At 32.7% G+C, this 20,821-nt stretch overlaps 1 protein-coding gene across 2 annotated transcripts; it reads left to right on the top strand.

Annotated features, from left to right (window-relative positions):
- The first annotated feature begins 5,222 nt into the window (after positions 1-5,222).
- On the top strand, positions 5,223-16,783 carry LOC114196194 (Rhodanese/Cell cycle control phosphatase superfamily protein). Of its 2 annotated transcripts, none has more exons than XM_028086759.1 (10): positions 5,223-5,491; positions 5,583-5,678; positions 6,022-6,129; positions 6,441-6,537; positions 6,661-6,700; positions 6,783-6,857; positions 7,100-7,187; positions 7,309-7,376; positions 16,157-16,229; positions 16,311-16,783. In XM_028086759.1, exons 1-10 carry the CDS (start codon positions 5,357-5,359, stop codon positions 16,392-16,394), a joined length of 864 nt encoding a protein of 287 aa, XP_027942560.1. In that variant the 5' UTR covers positions 5,223-5,356; the 3' UTR covers positions 16,395-16,783. The 2 variants fall into 2 exon arrangements, with proteins under 2 accessions (XP_027942560.1, XP_027942559.1); XM_028086758.1 differs by having other exon boundaries at positions 7,306-7,376.
- Positions 16,784-20,821: the final 4,038 nt, after the last annotated feature.

Raw genomic sequence — 20,821 nt, 5'->3', positions numbered from 1 at the left:
AAGTTTATTTAAATTTTAATCACAATTAAAATTTAGTTTTTTTAGGACGGAAGAAAAAAAAAATTGTATTTTTTTAATCAAGTGAAACAATCTGTTTAACCCACCCAGCCGTGGTGGGTCGGGACAAATTTAAATTTTTTTAGCTCACTAATACACTACTCCATATATCACATTTTGTAACATTAAAAAAATGTTACTAAAACATGAAAAATGTTACTAGAAGGAATTAGTAACATTTTATCACATGTTACCTATACCCCATGTTACTAATAATATTTAGCAACATTTTTACATGTTAACAGTAACATTTGCAAGAATGTTACCAAAAGCTTTTAGTGATATTTCTTTAATTGAAAGGCAACATTTTAAAAGTGTTAGTAAACATTTTTTGTAATGTTTTTTTAGTAAAGAACCAGTGTTATTGAAGAGCTTTTGTAACGTTTTTTCTAATAGTTGGTAACGTTTTAAAAATGTTACTAAACATTTGTGGTAACATTTTTAAATAGATACAACATATTACTAATCTAAATACCTTATAACATTTAACAAATGTTATTATTTCTTTTATTTTAAAACAAAATGATATGACTTTTTTTAATAAATTGCACAAATAACTTTTTTTAATAGACTGAAATTGTGTCGATATTAATCTATATCATTATCTAAACTAAAACCATAAGAAAAAAAGTGCATTCTTATTTATTTTTTACAAGGATAATATTATAAAAGCAACAATTTAATTGTGAATTAAAATTGAAAACTGTTTAAAAAGTGCATATAAGTATTTTTTTTATGTAACAATATTAGCAATGTGACCGATATGAAATTTATGATCAAGTCCCATATGAAAATAATAACAAACCGTTAATCATTCAAACATCATAATACGATACAACAATACTTAAACATATGTATACACTTTTTTTGTAAGCATTATGGGAGAAAGCTTTTGCAACTACTTGATCCAATATTAAAGAATCAACCACGTCTTCTTTATCTTTCAACTTCACTGGTTGCAACAATAATCCTATTGGGCAAAACAACAATAAACGATTAATTATCCACTCAGGCATAAACTCCAATGAACAAACAATTGTTGAACATTCTAGGAGGGATAACCTGCACAAAGTTTCAACCATTGATAAATAGCAAACAATTCACCAAGTTATTAGAAAGAATAGTCTACTTAAGTAAATAACCCAAAAGTGAAGAATTTGGAGAATGTGCTTCTTTAATACTAAGCAAAACTTGAAAATTCAATTTGGAGCACATACCTTGAATATGACTAGTCTGTGAAGTATTAAGAAAAACTGAGTTGGTTCTTTACACTCATGGATTTGAGCCTGAACATACAAGTGATGTAAATTGAATATATTAGGCAGAGTAATATGCAGGAAAGTTATGTCTTTTACACGAATGTGCTAAATATGCAGAATGTAGAAATAACCTACCACCTATTATGAAGATAAAAATTGTACACGTAATTCCCAAAACTATAATTTCATTATTGCACATATTCAACCAATCCATTATATGAGTTGGCAGAGGAAGAACAACACTAGCCATAGTACTCATGTGGGAAATGAGAGTTGTTTTATCCTCCTGTCGAAAAATCATAGAACAAAAGGTCAGTTTGGGTTAGGATTATTGACAGCAACCAAGCCTATTTCAAAAGATGAGATTAAAAGTTTACCATTATTACAGAGGTTGAAGAACTGAGTACTACATGAAAGACATATTGAGTATTATAGACACGTTATAAGAACTACCTTATCAGAAAATCTTGACTAGGGCCTGCCATTACCTAATCAAAAAATCTATAAATGGTTTGTTGTCTTCTTCAGGAAATTCTTCTTCTCCTTATAAACCTAGTGCTTGAATATGACTGAGGCAGAAAAAACAAATGTAAAGAGAAGAACAATAGAGTACACACTAATAGTAAACTTCTTAAACAAGAGGATACAAGGGAATTATCATCTAAAAAGCAATATTCAAGGGTAATCATTGAGTAAAAAAGTATCTTGAATAATAATAGTGGGAAAGAATATTAACAATGGGAAAGAGTGAAAGAAACTAGCAAAGAAGAAACAAAAAAATAAAAAACAAATAAGGGAAAATCTTGAAACCTGTGAGATTTGCTGAATAAATTGGATTTTGTACGTAGGCACACAAAATTTGAATAATTCTCCAGAATTCGTGCGTGTTGTGTTTAATATAATTAGTGCGACACTAGTGTTGTGTGGAGAACACATGGCTTGCAACAATATATTGAAAGTACCTCAATTCTCTCAATTCTGAAATAGAGAGGTTATTTTTAGGTGTAAATAATATGATAATTTTCAACCAAAAGGAAACATCATCACAAACAAACAACTCTACAATAGAAATAGAAAGAAGGTCGCACTTTACACCGCTCTGTTTATCTTCAGGAAAATAGAGAATTAATAACTCACCTTCACACTATCTCCACGAACGCAGAGAACGCCCTCCTAGTTTGCGATGCCTTCACTAACAATGCAAATTTAGAGAAAATCCAAAGGCGAATCTTCAATGCTCAGCAACAATGCTTTGATTCGATGATTTTATTTTTGCAAAACGGATCTACAAAGTCAAAGATTGAAACAATTAGGGTTTTGCAGTTCCTGCGTGTTATGTTCAATCCTCGAAATCGATAGCGAAGATGCAAGGCATATTGTATTTGGTTGTAGGTTTTTTTAAGGATAGTGAAGTTACACGACAATGGTAACAATGGTTTTGTGTTTAGCATTGGGAGGGTTGAGTGTGATACTTTTAAGGAAAGTGAAGGGGGATGGATTATTCGGAGACGTCTTAATGGACATAGAGGTGATTTCGAATGGAGGCTTGAGGGTTGGAACGCTTGTGTGATGCACCATGGTTCAAATGGGGTTGGAAGGGGAATGGGATGATAGACTTAGAAAATTAGGTTAGGTTTACGCTGAGAGTAAAGTAAAAAGGAGAAATTAAAAATTTTATTTTATTTTTATTAAAATCATTGTTTTGTGGTTACGCTTTTAATAATTATAATAAAAAAATGTTATTGAAAGTAAAATATATATATATATATATATATATATATATATATATATATATATATATATATATATATAATGACATACGGTAACATTTTTAAAAATGTTACAATATTACTTTAATATTATTTGCAGTAACATTTTTAAGAAAATGTTACCATAGTATATATACAGTAATACTTTTTAGTAAATGTAACAAACCCATGTTACCATAGCTAGTAAATGCAGTAGTGATAAGTGAGCCGGGTTGGGTTGACTCACTCACTAACCAACTTGTGATGGGTCGGGCCAGACTGGGGTGGGTAAGCTGTATTGATAGCTATAGTAAATACCAAGAAAATTTACTTCAATGATAATTTGAATTTAAATTTAAATTATTTTCTCTAAAAAACAATGACAATATAAAATTAAAAAAGATGAAACTAATAATTGAATTTGAACTATAAATAATTAGAAAAAGATGTAAGTATAATTTAAAATTAAGATTAAAACAATAACTATAGAAAAAAATTAAGTATTATCTCAAGAAAAAGTCTTTTACCGCATAAAAAAGAGTCTTAACGAAATTTAAGGTAATTGGTATAAAATTCAAGGATTACGCATTTTTTACTACTGCCTTACTCCTGACGTGAAAAATGATTTTTAATTTTATTTTACTTGCAAAAGAGACAATGGCACATGATTGAAGGATAAGTTAATAAAAGTTAACATTTTGAAGTGGTGAAAGTGAAAAAAGAAGAAGACCAAAGGTGGTTTTGGAAAAAAACCACTCGCGGACCATTCATACTTGTGTTGGAATCCTTCCAACTTCTCCACCGTGCCTGCAAAATCCAACTTTCCTCCTTGCAAAATCAATTGTGTCGGTCGTTTTCCTTGAAAAATCTTCACCCCCACTACGAAAGCATGTGTGCAAGTATATTGAATCTAATAAATATTTCTGCTAGATAATTGGTCCACAAAATCGAGCTCATATATATATATATATATATATATATATATTAATTCTGATTGGAATATTTTGTGACCACTACTGACTTATTAAGTAGTAACCTACTTTGAACTTTTTGCACAACAGTTTTATCACTGTTCTGTTGTAAAAAAGTCCACAACTAAAACATTTATAATGTCCTGAAAGACCTTAATAACATGTATAGAAGATATATTTAGTTGTAAGAAAAATTGGTGTGGAATAATGGGTCCATAAGTGCCACCTCACATGTATGATAAGAGTGGTTGCATTAACCGGTGATCCTTGATACATTACATGGACATTTACCGAAAAAGATGACCAGCACCTTGGCTTTCGCCGGGAGAAAAATGTAGATTTCGCAGGTCGGAAGGATTCCAACACCAATATGAATGGTCTACGAGAATTTGGGAGTGAACTTTTTCCAAAACACTTTTGGTCTCTTTTTTTTCACTTCCACCACTTGAAAAAAAATTAAAACTTTAACTTATCCTTTAATCACGTGTCACAACCTCTTTTGTAAGAAAAAAAAATTTGAAACTTATTTTCCATGTCAGAGAATAAGAAACGGTAGTAGTCAAAATGCGTAGTAAATCGAATATTTTCCAAAATTCAAATATTCGACAAGAAGATAAAATTAATAATGCAAATTTCAATTTCTTCTCGAATAAATTCTTTTAATCTACATGTTTGTTCAAGCATTATGCTTAAAAATATAAAAGAACATATGAATCAAAAAAATTTATCCACAAATCACGATACAAGACAATCAATATAGCTTCTATCCATATTTAGAATACTCCTAAAAGACACATTTTTAAATCATTCCCCCAATGACCCGTCTGTTAAGAGAATAGAAAATCACCCAAAAAAGTTGTATAAAATAATAAAAAAAAGATGAACACGTAGGTTTCTCATAGACTTATATATTCCTAACCCAAAAGTTTCTACCATATGGATTCCACCATAAAATAGATTGTAAAAATATAAATTAACGAAAAACTAAATTGTAAAAATCATAAAACTATTTATAAATTGTCTTATAACATAACAGACTAAAGTGACTCTCATATTATATGTTTTTCAAAAAGAGAGTCACTATCATGTTCCAAGTAATAATATTAAATATTAAAGTTTTGATTTTGAAGCAAAGTGTTCAATTGAAGTTAATGAAAGTGTTTATTAAAAAAAAAGAGGTTCATTAAATTAAAAACAAAAATTACTGTTTTAAGGAACATGGATGAAGATGAGGTGAGTAAGAAGAAGGTAGGGTATGATTCAGATTACAGAAGATAGGGAATTACAAGAATCGGAGCTTGTTTCGTCCTTCTGAGCTCTAATGGAGGCACTATCCCTTCTTCCCATAAACACTCTCACAAATAACCACATTTCTCTCACTGCTTCTTCTAATTATGCTCCACTCTCTTCTTCCTTACAACTCAATCCTTCTTTGACTTCAAGAACCCTCACTTTGGTATTCATTCATTCAATTCTATTGAAGTTTTCTGCATATTTTGCTTTCTGGGTCCCAAGTGGAATCATGATAACTGTGTTTCTCTTTGCAGAGAAAGAGGGTCGTTCGTGTACAAGCCGAGAGTGAGGATTATGAATTGAAGCAAATGAGGGATATGGCTGCTGCCAGAAAGAGATGGGAAGCTCTGGTATTTTTCAATTTCATAAGCTTTTTCCTTTTTTCATGATAGCCGCAATTGTAGCTGCATTTGTTCGCAATGCTAAGAATTACGACCAAGCCACTGTGAAATGTAAAACCTTATAAGCAAAATGCCTGTGGACGGATGACTAATGAGGAGATTAGAGTGGAATTGAATTTTTCACAATCTTGTTTGTTGTTCATTGTTTGGGATTTCTCAACAGTAAAACAGAATGATAATTGATAAGATATCTTGTTCTTGTATGATAAACCCCTTTATGACCATGGTGTTGATTAAAATATAGGGTGGACCCTGTAAATTTTTCTTGCGGTTTGCTTGCTTGTTTTTGTAGATCAGAGATGGAAAAGTTAAAGTTCTTACCCCAAGGGAAGCTGGGTACGCAGTTCAGCTTTCAGGCAAGCCCCTTCTTGATGTCCGTCCCTCCAATGAGCGCAACAAGGTTTGTCTTTGAATTCAGGTGTTGCTTTTGTTTACCTTTTAGCCAATGCATCATAGTAGGGGAATATAAGTGGAACAATTTGACATTTCAAACACGTTATTGCTGTGGTCAGACATCATTGAAGCTAATTACCATGATGGTAATTGATCTTATGTAGCTGTAAAGAAAGCATCAGATGGATTTCCCTATGAGTTTAACTTTGTTCATTATACTAATTTTTTTTCTTATTGCAAATAAGTAATCTGACTCTTTAGCCTATATTTTCACTTCATTGTTGTGATCTTTGCATGTTCTTTTTGTGTGTTTTGAAGGCCTGGGTTAGAGCTTCAACCTGGATTCCAATATTTGATGTTGATAATAAGCTAGATTTTGGAACCGTTCCCAGAAAAGTCACAAATTTTGTTATGGGTATTTAAAATCCCATGCTGATACTTTCGTTATTAACTTTTTGTTAGACTTTTTTAATTTGTAAAATAATTTGGAACATTTCATTAGAAATGTACTACATATTACTTCTGTTGTGTTGAACAGGAGGTTGGTGGAGTGGCATGCCTACACTATCTTATGACAGGTATCATAAACTATAATTTTCTCTTCTGATTTGTTGTCCATGTACATGAGTTTATAATTCATTTTTTTCCTCTCTACAACAGCCAGTTCTTAACCAAAGTTGCAGAAAAGTTCCCCAAAGATTCTGAATTAATTGTTGCATGCCAGAAGGGACTGAGGTGAGATTTATACACTCGATTGATTGATTGCACCCTCAATTTGGTTATTTCTGATTCTGATTATCTGTTTGGTTAAAATGTATTTGATACTTCCTCTGGCATTTTTAATCCTATCCTATTATAGTTTTCCAATCTTTGGCTCCTAAAATTTTGGTGCATGGAGGAAACTATCTGTCGTTTAACTAGTATCAAACAAACAGCAAAGTTTTCTTGTAGTTGATTGAATCTCATTTTCTGGCTAGATCACTTGCTGCTTGTGAACTACTGTATAATGCTGGCTACAAAAATCTGTTTTGGGTTCAAGGAGGATTTGAAGCTGCTGAAGAAGAGGCATGTTTTCCTATTTAAATTTTGTGGAATTTGTATTTGATTTACTTTACTTTACCAGGGAAAGAAAATTGGCTAATCTGGTGTGCTCATTCCTTTTTTTACCTAATTTAATTTGCAGCAGGATCTCATTGTAGAGGGCCCATCACCTCTCAAATTTGCTGGAATTGGTGGCGTGTCAGAATTCCTTGGGTGACTATTTAGTCTCTCTCCTTTTTCAGGCTTAATGCATGTGATAATATTGTTGACGAAATCTATTTGGTCTTGTCAATTTGAAGTTATCTCTATTGGATAACAAAAGTTATTTTATTATCTATACTGTTAGCAATGTTTTTACAATGAAGTCTTGCCACATTAAAATATTATATATACTTTGACGGGCTTCAACAGCATAGACCTTTGAAATATTTCTAAGGAGGGGCAAAAAGGACACTGACAAGAACAAGTCTGTTATGCTGAGTGTGGTAACGGTTGACATGGTAGTTAAAATTGAGATCTTATTGAAGATCATAAAGGGAAATATGGGTCTTAAATTGGAAGATTGTAACACGGATTATAAGATCTTACAAATTTTATAAAATTTGTATATTCACACACAAAACCATTATATCTCACTCAAAATTCATAACTGAACTTCATAATATATAAAATAGTACATCATTTAACACCACATCCTAGTTACATAGGAGTAACTCCTTCCTAACTACAAAAACAGTAACAACATAACACTCCATCTAGACCAAATAATTTTGTAAGTTAAATTCACAATCTGCATAGAGACCTTCCATCATTTCCATCTCCTTCACCATTCAAATCAGCGATGCGTAAATCATGCTGATGTAACTTTCATCCTCCTCAACTTGGGCCTGAACCAAGTTTTCATCTAAATCCAATGCTTTATTCTGCTAATGCTCACCTTCCTTAGTCTACTCTTCATCGGATGGACAATCATCAATATTATTTTGAGTTGGCTTTCTTGTTTACTTCTTCTTAGCTCATTTTGAATTAGCCATAACAAAAACATCATTCATAGTTCAGGGGTTTTTCCTATTTGAGTTGGTAAGGGTGAATGTAATAAGCAATCTTTTGGTAATTGTGGGTGTGAGGCCAAGGAGAGAATTCTCTACTTTACCTTTTTTCTGGTTTTTGTCAACTTGAGTAATACCTAGACCTATCATGCTTACTAATTTATAATTGATTGGAAACAGTAGTACAAAATCTTTATTCTAAATCCACCTTATCATGGTTCGATGTATGACTTGGACCAGGCTTTTTAATTGCATGCAATGTTGGTGTAAGCTTATAGAGCACCCCTACTTGCTACAGGGGATGCTGTAGGAGAGTGATTTGGTAGTGACCGTAGCGAGCTATAGTGTCACTATTTGTTGATCCCAAAATATCTTAGAACATAAGGCATTAGAACTTCTTTTGGAGGGCCATCTTTGGGATTTTAATTTCCAAAATTGAAATCCATAGATTTAATAGTAATGATAAGATAAAAAATACTCGGGTTAGGTTTAGAAGATGATGACACAGATGATTCAATCTAGGAAACTTGTATTTGACTCTTATTGATCTTTACTGGTGTTAGAAGTGGGTTTTTAAGCCTAACTCAACGTCACAAAACCGGCTTGTAAGGTGACGTTTGCACCCCACTTATAAACTATGAAATTGTCTTATCTCTAGTCGATATTGGACTTCCAACACACCCCTTCACGCCGAGGTATATACATCTCGTGCATTGGACTAGAAATTAATGGGTGGTCCATTTAGCGGCCCGATAGCAGGTCGAAAAGAATGTCCAAGAAATCTCGCTAAGATAGATTTTTTTTTTAAACAATGGCTCTGATACCATGTTAGAAGTGAGTTTTTAAGCCTAACTCAACCCTTCAAAACCGACTTGTAAGGTGAGGTTTACACCCCACTTATATATTATAAAATCGTCTTATCTCTAGTCGATGTAGGACTTCCAACAACTTGTATGGTTTGTTTATGACTATGTCTTCTTATTGTTAATTATAAATGTTAGAAAATTTGAGAAACTTTTGTCATTTTTTAGCATTTATGTATATATTATATAAACGGTTAAGAAATGGACTTTAAGTCTAACTCAACTTCACAAAACTGACTTATAAGGTGAGTTTTGCACCCATATATATATATATATATATATATATATATATATATTATAAATTGGTATTATCTCTAGTCAATGTGGGACATCTAGCACAACCCCCTCACACACTAAGGTATATACATCTCGTGCGTGAGACTAGACATTATTGGGTGGTTTGATAACGGATGGAATAACAGACCCAAGAAATTTTGTTAGGATAGACTCTAACAATGACTCTGATACCATTTTAAGAACTTTAAGTTGAATTCAATTCTACAAAACCGACTTGTAAGATGAGGTTTGCACCCATATATACTATAAATTACCTTTATCTCTTGTCAATGTGGGACTTCTAACATAAACTATAATTTCTTTTTGAAATATTAGTTGTCCCTTGTATCTGCTTTAGTGTTTTTGGAACTAGTTGCTACACCTTGTCATCCAGGATTTTAAACAGTGACTTTGAAAAAAAATTACATTACTGGTGATGCATATAGAAGTTCCATGAAAGATAAAAAGTTTTATGTTTTGTTGTCTAGCAATTGATAACTAGTTTTTAAAAAAAATTGAGCTAAACTTGAAAATGTTTTCTCTCAAGTTTGGCTTCCCTTGATCCTTAGTGTAGAAACGGAAGAGATAAGGGAAATGCGTTTTGTATTTCTAGATTGCCTAGAATTCATCATAAATGATTCTAGCAATGTTTGCTGGAAATGGCAACACAAAGCTATGTAGCCTAATTTCCTTGTTGCATCACAGTAAAAATTTTAACATCAAGAGAATGTTAGAATTGTAGGCTGAGTTCAAGAGGTGGGAGGGGGACTATGGAGGATTTATGCAATGAGAGAGGTAATTTTTACTAGAGCAGTTTGATCAAGGTTGTAAAACAAGTTTTACACATATTTGAGATGCATTATTAAGGCTTTTATAGTTCCAATAATGTCAAGTATGTGTAATATCAATAGAAAAGGTATGAGAGAAAAGAATAGTACCAAAATTTATACTGGTTCATTCTATCACAAGAGCTACATCTAGTTTCCTAACCACCTTGATTAGACAAGTCCACATTATTTTCTAGTTTTTCAAGAACACCTTAAGAAAACAAGAAAATACAATGTATACAACAAGATCTTGAACCTTATAAGGTTTTCTATTGTCACTTGTGAAATCCTATCACAAACAATACCTTTGACAACCCTAGTCAAGATCAAATAGACTAGAGAAATTAGAAAAGGGAACAAGATCATTTGGACAGGTTGTAGCACAAGATGAGAAGAAAAAGGTACAAAGGTGATCACAGTGTGATTTGCATCTGCTCAATCAATTATGCTGAAGTAACTGATTTAGTAAAAGTAACTACAAGAAGTGTTTTTCTAGCTTGTAGAGTTTGTCTCTATGTTTAAAAATGATTTAGAACTTTTTCCAATATTTATTTGATTGACTAAAGATTGATTAAGATAGCTCTAATACAAAACTGTCAGTTTTAATCGATTAAAAATTTGTTTTAATCCATTAAAACATGTTAAGATATCATTAATATCTTATTTTCTGTTTCTACTGTTATTAGACTTCAAATGTGTTTTGGGCTTAGCCCATATTTTCTTGATTATAAATACAACCCCTATGTGTATTTTCTACACAAGGGAGATTAATCTCAAACCCTATTTTCTCTATATTCAACATGGTATTAGAGCCAGGTTAGAGCCTATCCAAGCGAGATTTTTTGGACATTCTGTTCCGCCAGCTATCGGGCCGTTAACGGATCACCCACTAATTTCTAGTTCCACGCACGAGATGAATATACCTCGGCGTGAGGGGGTGTGTTGGAAGTCCCATATCGACTAGAGATAAGGTCAATTCACAATATATAAGTAGGTGCAATCCTCACCTTACTAGCCGGTTTTGTGGGGTTGAGTTAGGTTTAAACTATCTTCCACTACTTCGTCCACTTCTGTCGCCTCCATGTCTGATTCATCCGTTTTTCCTCCAAATATTAATGTGCACTTGCCCATTGATTAGTGAGATGGCAAGAATTATTCGACATGGGCGTCCGACATTAAACTTTGGCTTGAGAGTCAGGAGTATCTTGATCATCTTACCCTCAAAGTAGAATTGATGCTCACTTATGCATGGTTCTCAAGAATACGATTCACGCTTCTTTGAAACCATTGTTTCGTGCCTACGACACATCTTATGAAGTCTGGGAACAAGCCAAATTACTATACACCAATAACACTCAACGTCTATATGGTGTCTGTCACGACCTGCTTAATGTTGTTGCTTCTCGTACGTAGGACCCTGTGGCAGTAAGGTGACTGATCTTTTTCATGAATTTAATGAAGTATTACCTCCTACCTCTACTCCTGCTGAAGAAATCGAGCAACGATCATAGTTCTTCATGGTTGTGATGTTACACGGGCTTGCTGAAAAATATTCCCATGTCCGTGATCATATTTTAGGTTCTACTGTTATACCCAATTTTACCTCTACCTTTTCCACCCTTTTGTGTGTGCCTTGTCAACCTTCCGTTGATCTACCTTTTCATGCCAATGATTCCTCTGCTTTGGTATCTCACTGTGCCGGAGAAAGGGCATCACAAGTGTGATCATTGTGGCAAGTTCGACCACAAAATTGATTGGTGTTATGCCTTACGTGGTTGTCCTCCTCGATCTGCTGCTGTTGCGCACACTGATCCTCTGTCAGAACCATCTTCTGCGAATCCTCATTCATCTGTTTTCGCCACCGACAAATCTGCTCTCTTCAATGAATTTCTCAAATGGAGTGAGGATCGTAAGCTATCTAGTTCCATGACTTTTGTTGCCCACACGAGTACATCTTTTGCTAGTCTGACTCAATCTTTGTCTTTTGGTCCTTGGGTGTTCGACTCAAGTGCCACCGATCACATTACTAGTAACAAATCTGTGTTTTCCTCTTTGTCCTCTCCAGATAATTTACCCTCTGTTAGAATGGCTAATGGGTCTTGTGTTTTAACTAATGGTGTTGGAACTGGCGATCATTTTCTCTTTTTATTCATTGATAATGTTCTTTATGTCCCTAAGTCTCCTTTTAACTTATTATCCATTAGTTGTCTAACTCAATCTCTTGTTTTTGTTATTTCCTTTACCCAATCTTTTGTTTGTTTATAAGACCAGAGTTCGAGACAGGTGATTGGCTCCGGATGTGAGTCTCATGGTCTTTATTATCTCCGCCGCTCTTCTCATGTTGGCATAGTTATGGAGTCTCCATCTCTTCTTCTTCATGCTTAGTTAGGTCATCCTAGTCTTGTCAAGTTACAACAGCTTGTTCTTGGCTTCTCCAAGTTGTCCAAGTTGGTGTGTGAGTCATGTTAGTTAGGCAAGCATAGTCATAGTTCTTTTCCTCGTAGTGTCACATACAGTGCTTCGTCCCCTTTTGCCTTAGTTCATTTTGACATTTGGGGACTTAGTCGTGTTGCATCTAGTCTAGGTTTTCAATACTTTGTTACTTTTATTGATGATTATTCACGATGCACTTGATTATTTTTAATGAAGAGTTGTTCTGAAGTATTTCATATCTTTCAATCCTTTTTTAATGAAATTCAAACTCAATTTGGTGTTCCTATTAAAATTTTGTGAAGTCATGATGGTCGTGAATATCATTCCAATTCTTTTAAATAATTTATGGCTTCGCATGACATTCTGCATCAAACTTCTTGTTCATATACACCTCAACAAAATGGGGTGGCTGAACAGAAAAATAGACATCTTATTGAAACCATTCACACTCTTTTAATTCATGGTGAGGTTCCTCAATCTTTTTGGGGTGATGTTGTTCTTACTGCCTGTTATCTTATTAATTGTATGCCTTCGGTTTTAAATAATAAAATATCTAATTCCATTTTATTTCCTCATGAACCTCTTCATCCTTTACCTCTCAAGGTTTTGGGGTATACATGTTTTGTGCACAATTTTAGTCCTGGGCTTGATAAATTGTCTCTTCGATCACACAAATGTGTTTTTTTAGGGTTGACGCGATCCCAAAAAGGATACAAGTGTTTTTTTCCTTCTCTTAACCGTTATTTTGTTTGTGCAAATGTCACATTCAATGAGTCTTCCCTTTACTATAAAAGTTCTTCTCATTCCACTGAGTCTCCATCTAATACCGTCGATTTTCTAGTCCTGTCAATATTCTATGATATGTGATCTTCCAAGTGTGCCTTGTACGTCGTTAGTTTCTGCTCCACCACCTCTTCAAGTTTATAGTTGCCGCCATTATCCTCAACAACCAGCGAATGACTCATCTCAAGTGTCAACTACTGTGTCTCCTCCAGATCCGACAACTGAGTCTCCTCCGGATCCGACAACTGAGTCTCCTCCGGATCCGACAACTGAGTCTCCTCCGGATCCGACAACTGAGTCTTCCCTTCCATCGAGTGACCTTCCAATCGCCCTCAGAAAAGGTATCCGTTCTTCACGTAATCACTTTCCTCATTATATTGCTTTAAGTTACCATAGATTGTCTTCACCGTTTTATGCCTGTCTTTCGTCTATTTCTTCTGTCACCATTCCAAACTCTGTTCGTGATACCTTAGCCCATCATGGTTGGCGTCAGGCCATGCTCGATGAACTGAGTGCTCTTCATAATAGTGGAACTTGGGAGCTTGTCCCATTACTGTCTGGGAAATCTGTTGTTGGTTGCAGGTGGGTGTTGATCGTCTCAAAGCACGTCTTGTGGCCAAAGGTTACACCCAAATCTTTGGGTTGGATTATGGTGATACTTTTTCTCGAGTTGCGAAGATGGCTTCTATTCGTCTATTTATTGCCATGACGACTCTTCAAAAGTGGCCTCTTTATCAACTGGATGTTAAAAACACATTCCTTAATGGTGATTTGCAAGAAGAGATTTATATGGAGGAACCTCCTGGGTTTGTTGCTCAGGGGGAGTCTTCTGGGTTGGTATTGCGTCTTCGTAAATCTTTATATGGCCTAAAACAGACTCCAAGGGCCTGGTTTGGAAAATTTAGCAATGTTGTTCAACAATTTGGTATGACTCGGTGTGAGGCAGATCATTCAGTTTTTTATCGTCACTCAAGTGCTGGGTGTGTTTACTTGATAGTGTATGTTGATGACATCGTTCTTACTAGTAATGATAACCATGGCATCTCTCAGATGAAACAACATTTTTGTGATCATTTTTAGACCAAAGATCTTGAAAAACTTAGATATTTCTTGGGTATTGAGGTGACACAGTTCGACAAAGATGGTATTGTAATTTCTCAAAGGAAGTATGCACTAGATATTTTTGAAGAAACTGGGTTGATGAATTCAAAATCTGTTGACACACCCATGGATCCATATACTAAACTTCTACCAAATCAGGCGAAACCTATGCAAATCCCGAAATAGAAGATTAGTTGGGAAATTGAATTATCTTACAGTTACTTATCCTAACATTTGCTTTGCAGTCAGTGTGGTAAGCCAATTTCTTAACTCTCCGTGCAAAGATCATTGGAATGCAGTCATTCGTATACTGAAGTACATTAAAGGATCTCCTGGAAAAGGGTTGATATATGGTTGTAATAAGCATACAAGAGTTTTGTTATTCAAATACTGATTGGGCAGGATCTCTTGCTGATAGAAGGTCTACATCCGAATATTGTGTCTCCATTGGAGGTAACTTGATCTCTTGGAAAAGCAAGAAACAAAGTATTATGACAAGGTCTAGTGCATAAGCAAAATATAGAGCCATAGCTTTAGTCACTTGTGAGCTTGTTTGGCTTAAGTAGTTGTTGAAAGAGTTACAGTTTGGAGACGTTAATCAAATAACACTTATATGTGACAATCAAGCTGCTCTTCATATTAGTTCTAATGCTGTCTTTCATGAGAGGAATAAATACATTGAGATTGATTGTCATTTCATTCGAGTAAAGATTATGTCTGGAAACATCAAGACTAAGTTTGTTAACTCAAGTGATTAGTTAACAAATATTTTCAATAAGTCTTTACGAGGATCGAGAATTGGTTATATTTGTAACAAGCTTGGTACATACGATTTGTATGCACCAGCTTGAGGGAGAGTGTTAAGATATCGTTAATATCTTATTTTCTGTTTCTACTGTTATTAGTTTTCATATGTATTTTGGGCTTAGTCCATATGTTCTTTATTATAAATACAATCCCTATATGTATTTTCTACACAAGGAAGATTAATCTCAGACCCTATTTTCTCTATATTCAACAAAACAGAAGGCAATCTCTTGCTGCAAATCTTTAATCAATTAAAACGAGTTTTTAACATATTAAAATAAATTTTAATTGACTAAAATAAACAGTGAGACTATCAAACTGTGAAATCTTTAAGTAGTTTTAATCAATTATTTTGCATCCGTAATTTATTAGAATGTTCTTTCTGACAAACTCAATAAATCTAAGAACATTTTATCATATTAAAAGATTTTTTTAATCCATTAAAACAGAACTTAACATTTCTAACAAGCTAAAATACTCCCAAACGAATTACTTAACCAAAGCAGGATCAAAAATAAAGAAACCAATTACGACGTATTTAAACCACAACACTTGCATAATCCATCAACATAGCATATTTGATTAGACTCATCAAATCTTCAAACTTGAAAGTATCAAATCTTTAAATTTCAAGCTTCTATATCAGTAGAGAGTAGTTCCATGCAGATTTGAGTCACGATCTAGTCTCTAGTTGATGAAGACTCATATGTAGCTGAATGTTCATTGCTTGTTGGATATAATTGCATGATATTTTTATATCATTTTGATTGCAATTTGCAGCCTTCAAATGTTCTTTTATATATTCAAAAAATTAGGATATGATTGCAAATTTCTGACTTAATAATTATTTCTAGTTGGACTGATCAACAAAGAGCAGCTGCAGCCAAGGAAGGCTGGGGATATAGATTAGTGTTTTCTGCACGCCTGGTATTTTACCCGTTGTGGACCTTCACTTGTATATTTTATTTCTAAATCTTTACGTTCACGAGTTTGACATTTGTGGCACAGATTGGAGTGTTTCTTTTTGCCGACGTGCTATATATTGGTGCTCAGCAAATTGGGCGCTATCTTCAGGATATCAGGACCCATTGAGGTAAGTTTTTGATCAATCCTCACGGAGACAATATTCATTGTGGATGATACAGACAGCAGGATAAACAACTCAATTTTGGATGCTGACCCAATTGGTAGAATCTCAATGCTCAGTTAGGAAGCCATTTTAATGTAGATTTCTTCCATGTGGCTTTGTACTAATACCTTTTGGCCAAATGCTTGTACTTTTCTAAGAATTTTCCATTAAAAGAAAATCAACTGTCATATAGTCATATTACTATTCCATTAATGTTTCTGTTTTGGTTATGTGTATATATTGTAAATGGCCATGTATGATATACTAGATTAGTTCCGAATCCTGGTTATATTGTTGTAGAAGTTCTCTGGCGACTGTGACTGTTCAATGTGCTCTGTTGTTTTTGTTTGTATCCATTTAGCATTTCTTCATTACATCCTTTTGAAATATTTATGTTGTCTTTGAAGTTTGATGATCAATTCTGAAAAGATATTGTGGAACCAGAGGTAAACGTTGAGATTTAAGTAGTAGTGAAATATTGGTTAGCACCCCAGGATGTATTTTTAGTTCATTGTCTTTTCCTAAATTGTTAAACCGAGTAAAGAAACTCATCTATCTGTTTCATTAGCTGTGGATCTGTGAAAGTTTGTTGTGATTTAGTTTATCAGTATTGCAGAATTTGTAAATGCTGAATTGTCATATGCATGCCAGCTCCTTGTTTATCTCTTAATCTAGCTGATTGACCCGTCATAAACAACTTTTGGAAACTCTTGAGCAGCTTAAATTGCAGGCATCCATCACATTCTAGTAACATTTTATGGAAGCAGATTTAGTAATAGATGCTTTAAATATTCTTATTTAGATACAAAAGATGACTATTTACTAAAAACTAAGTGGTCAATATAATCGGAAGTTGATTTTTTTTTTTTCTGGACTTTTTAACGATTGTTTTGGATACTAGAGTAACGGTGTACCCTTCTCTAACTTCAAGGAGAAAAAAGTAACACCTATTAGAAATAAGAAAATAAAACCACGAGGAAAATACTAAAGAAGAAACTAATTTTCTTTATTTTTCTCTTCAGCAGATTTTGGTGTCATATTAAGAAAACATTATGCTCTTTTTATAATGAGAAAATTAAGCATCAATGTAAATTTTTCCCAATGTAAGACCTCTCTTCTCACTTTGTCATCATGTTGCTTATTTTTTTATAGGTCATAGTAAGATTGAAATTTTATTGTGATGTCAAAAATGAATTTTAACACGTGAGTCTACTTACAAGTTCGAATCGGGTTGACTGGTGAAAAATTCAAATATTTTAAAATTGAGTTAAATTGAATTTAACTTATTTAATCCACATGTTAAATGGGTTCGAGCTGGGTTGAAGGCGGGATGACCTACTTAACCCACAAATATTTTTTTACAATTTATTTTTTAAATTTTTTTGTTATAATTATTTATTGCTTTTAATTATATAAGCTTACTATTTCATATTTTTAAACTAGATTATTACTCAATAATATTTGAATAGTTTGAATTTTTAATTAATTTGTTTGTCAAGTTATATATGTTGATATTTTAATTTTTAACTATTATCTTTATAATAATATTTTGAGAATTAGTGAATACTTTGATTTCACTATTACAAAAAATAAATTAAGTCAATCCACTCTCAATGTAATGTAATAAATATATAAAATAAATTACGAAAGAAAAATTTGTAAGTAAGTCAACCCACTAATCATCAACCTATGATGGATCGGGTTGGATTGCAAAATTTCTAGTTCACCAATAAATAAGTCGGGTTTAGCTAATCTTTTTTTAGCTCAACACATGTGAGTCTGGTTGACAACTTTAAATTTTTATAAACTTGTCGATCTTAACTAGTTTTGTCATAATTATTAAATAGATCCTATCAATCCTAATCAAAGAAGTCACCATTTTCTTTCAACAATTAGACTCTTTCAGGGGTCTCATTACCTATCACAAAATAACAAATGTTTAGTTTTATTTTTCTAGTATTCTTCACTGATATATTATACAATAATAAAAGATAAAATTGTTTATGATATAAGAATAACACTTGAAAGAAAGGATATATAAATAAAATTTCATTAATTTTTAATAAAAATTATAAATGTTCGTTTTCAATAAGTCACGTTTGTTTTTTTAAGTATTTCTTAACTAATACTTTTGAATAAAATAAAAGATAGATTTGTTTAAGGTATAAGGTTAAAATATCTTTTACGTCCTAATTTTCGTTAAGTTTTGTCAAATAAATCCTAATTTTGGTTTTGTGTTCAAATATGTTCAAATTTTCGTTAATTTTGTTCAATTGAGTCTTTTTTTGCTAATACTGTTTAAATTATTAACGGCCATGAACATTGACTGTCACGTGTCACTTTGTGGCTTTTTTGAATTTTTTATTTATTTATTTATTTTTTAATTATTTTTAATTTTATTAAATGTTTACTTGTTAACCTAGTAGCGTGTCACGTGTCAAAGTCAATGTTCTATATTCAATTTGGTCCTTATATTTGTTATTTTTGTTCAATTTAGTCTTAATTTTGTTTAAAATTGACCAAATTTAATTTATATATCAAAGTTATAATGATGTGAATTTGAATATATTATATAAAAATATATAATAAAAAATGTGAATTTTAATATAAAAATTAAATTTGGTTTCAATTTGAAAAGGGACCAAATTTGTTCATGTTAACAAAAATTGAGACTAAATTGAACAAAAATAACAAATATAGAGACCAAATTGAATATAAAACATTGACTTTGACACGTGACACGTTGTTGGGTTGATACGTGGACAATTAAAAGAATTAAAAAAAAATTTAAAAAATATAAAAAAAAATTCAAAAAAATAAAAAAAATTCAAAAAAATAAAAAAATGACACGTGGCAGTCACTGTTCATGGCCATTAATGATTTAAACAATGTTAGTAGAATATGATCTAATTGAACAAAATTAACAAAAATTGGGACCTATTTGAACACAACACCAAAATTAGGACTTATTTGACAAAACTTGATGAAAATTGGGATCAAAAATGTATTTTAACTAAGATATAAAGATGACCATGAGAAAAGATATAAAATACATCTTTTTGATACGGTTCACTCTCGTTATTTCCTTTGTTGTAAGAATTATATGATCTAATAATACTTAGATATGGTACATTCTCTCCTTATATCCTTTGTAAGATTTTTAAAATATAATACTTTGATATGGTACACTCTCGTTATATTCTTCATAAGACTTTGAAGGTCTAATACTTATATAAGGTACACTCTCATTATATTCTTTGTAAGACTTTTACGATCTAGTACTTAGTGTTAGAATTAATTGACGAATTAATTCTATTAGTGACTCATTTGAAATATTATGATGGGCCCAATTGTGATTTAATAAAATCTAAAGACTTATTGGTTATTATTATGGGAAGTGATAATAAAATAAAATAAAGATAAAGATAAAATAAAAACCAACTTGATAGATGTTGGTTTTTAAAAGGGATTGGGGTTCTGTCTCTGGCCATAAGGTTTTTTTTCACAGTAACCTATCAAGAACGTGTGAGAAGAGAAAGAAAGGCAAAGAGATAGATTGGGAAACGGTGATTGAAGAGCACACAAGATTACAAATTTGAAGAACGCATATTCATAGGATCTCTCATGAATCAAGGTTAGTGCTCTATTATGTTTTATCGTGAGAATTATAAATCTTAAAGATCCTTAATTAGTCTTACACTTAGATATTGAGGTAGTAGTGAATGCATATCACATTAATAGTATACGACACTAAGTATTCTATTTGTAGACATTTTGAATTATGCAAATATTTTGTTACGTTAAAGTTGTTGTAAGAGTTTATATTCTCGTAGCTAACAAGGATCATTGTTACTGTACTATACTAGGCGGATAGGACTAGCAAGATTGAGTACCTGACCCTAGCCATAAACTTATAATCTTGTTTGGTATAGATCAATGATCAATTACATAGAAAAACAATACATACATGGCGCCTAAGATTACATACCAGTAAGGACCGCCTACTCTAAACTTAGGAAATAACTGCTAAATACACAAAATCAATTTATAGGCATGGTACTTGGGCCCTGATCAGGCCCACACAAGCCTAAAGAAGACCCAATGAGTCTAGTAAAGGCCTAGCCCATGAGCCAGGTAATCTGTGATTAATATTCTATAAATACAGGTGGACCCCAATAATTAAAAGTACACAATTCATTAATATTGAAAAATGAGATTTGACTTTGAGAGCTCTCGTTGTCTTGATCGTTGGAGTCCTTTTTGCAGGTAACCTCCAAAATGTTCTATTCAGTAATATCATATGAAGACAAGCCGAATAAAGTGGAAGAGTATCCGTCCAAGGGATTCCTAGGTTGGGGTAAGATAAGATTCAAGTCTCATGATATCACAT

Source organism: Vigna unguiculata, chromosome 9 (assembly GCF_037176805.1).
Source record: "Vigna unguiculata cultivar grain cowpea cultivar isolate G323 ecotype 2 chromosome 9, ASM3717680v1, whole genome shotgun sequence".
Taxonomy (NCBI): Eukaryota; Viridiplantae; Streptophyta; class Magnoliopsida; order Fabales; family Fabaceae; genus Vigna; species Vigna unguiculata.
This window is presented reverse-complemented; position numbering and strand designations above follow the sequence as displayed.

Bases quoted from the DNA above. Each gene is read 5' to 3' on its own strand.
- LOC114196194 (XM_028086758.1), top strand. From the start codon at position 5,357: ATGGAGGCACTATCCCTTCTTCCCATAAACACTCTCACAAATAACCAC. The intron at 5,679-6,021 runs GTATTTTTCAAT...TTGTTTTTGTAG, and splicing joins GAAAGAGATGGGAAGCTCTG to ATCAGAGATGGAAAAGTTAA. The intron at 6,701-6,782 runs GTATCATAAACT...TCTCTACAACAG, and splicing joins CCTACACTATCTTATGACAG to CCAGTTCTTAACCAAAGTTG.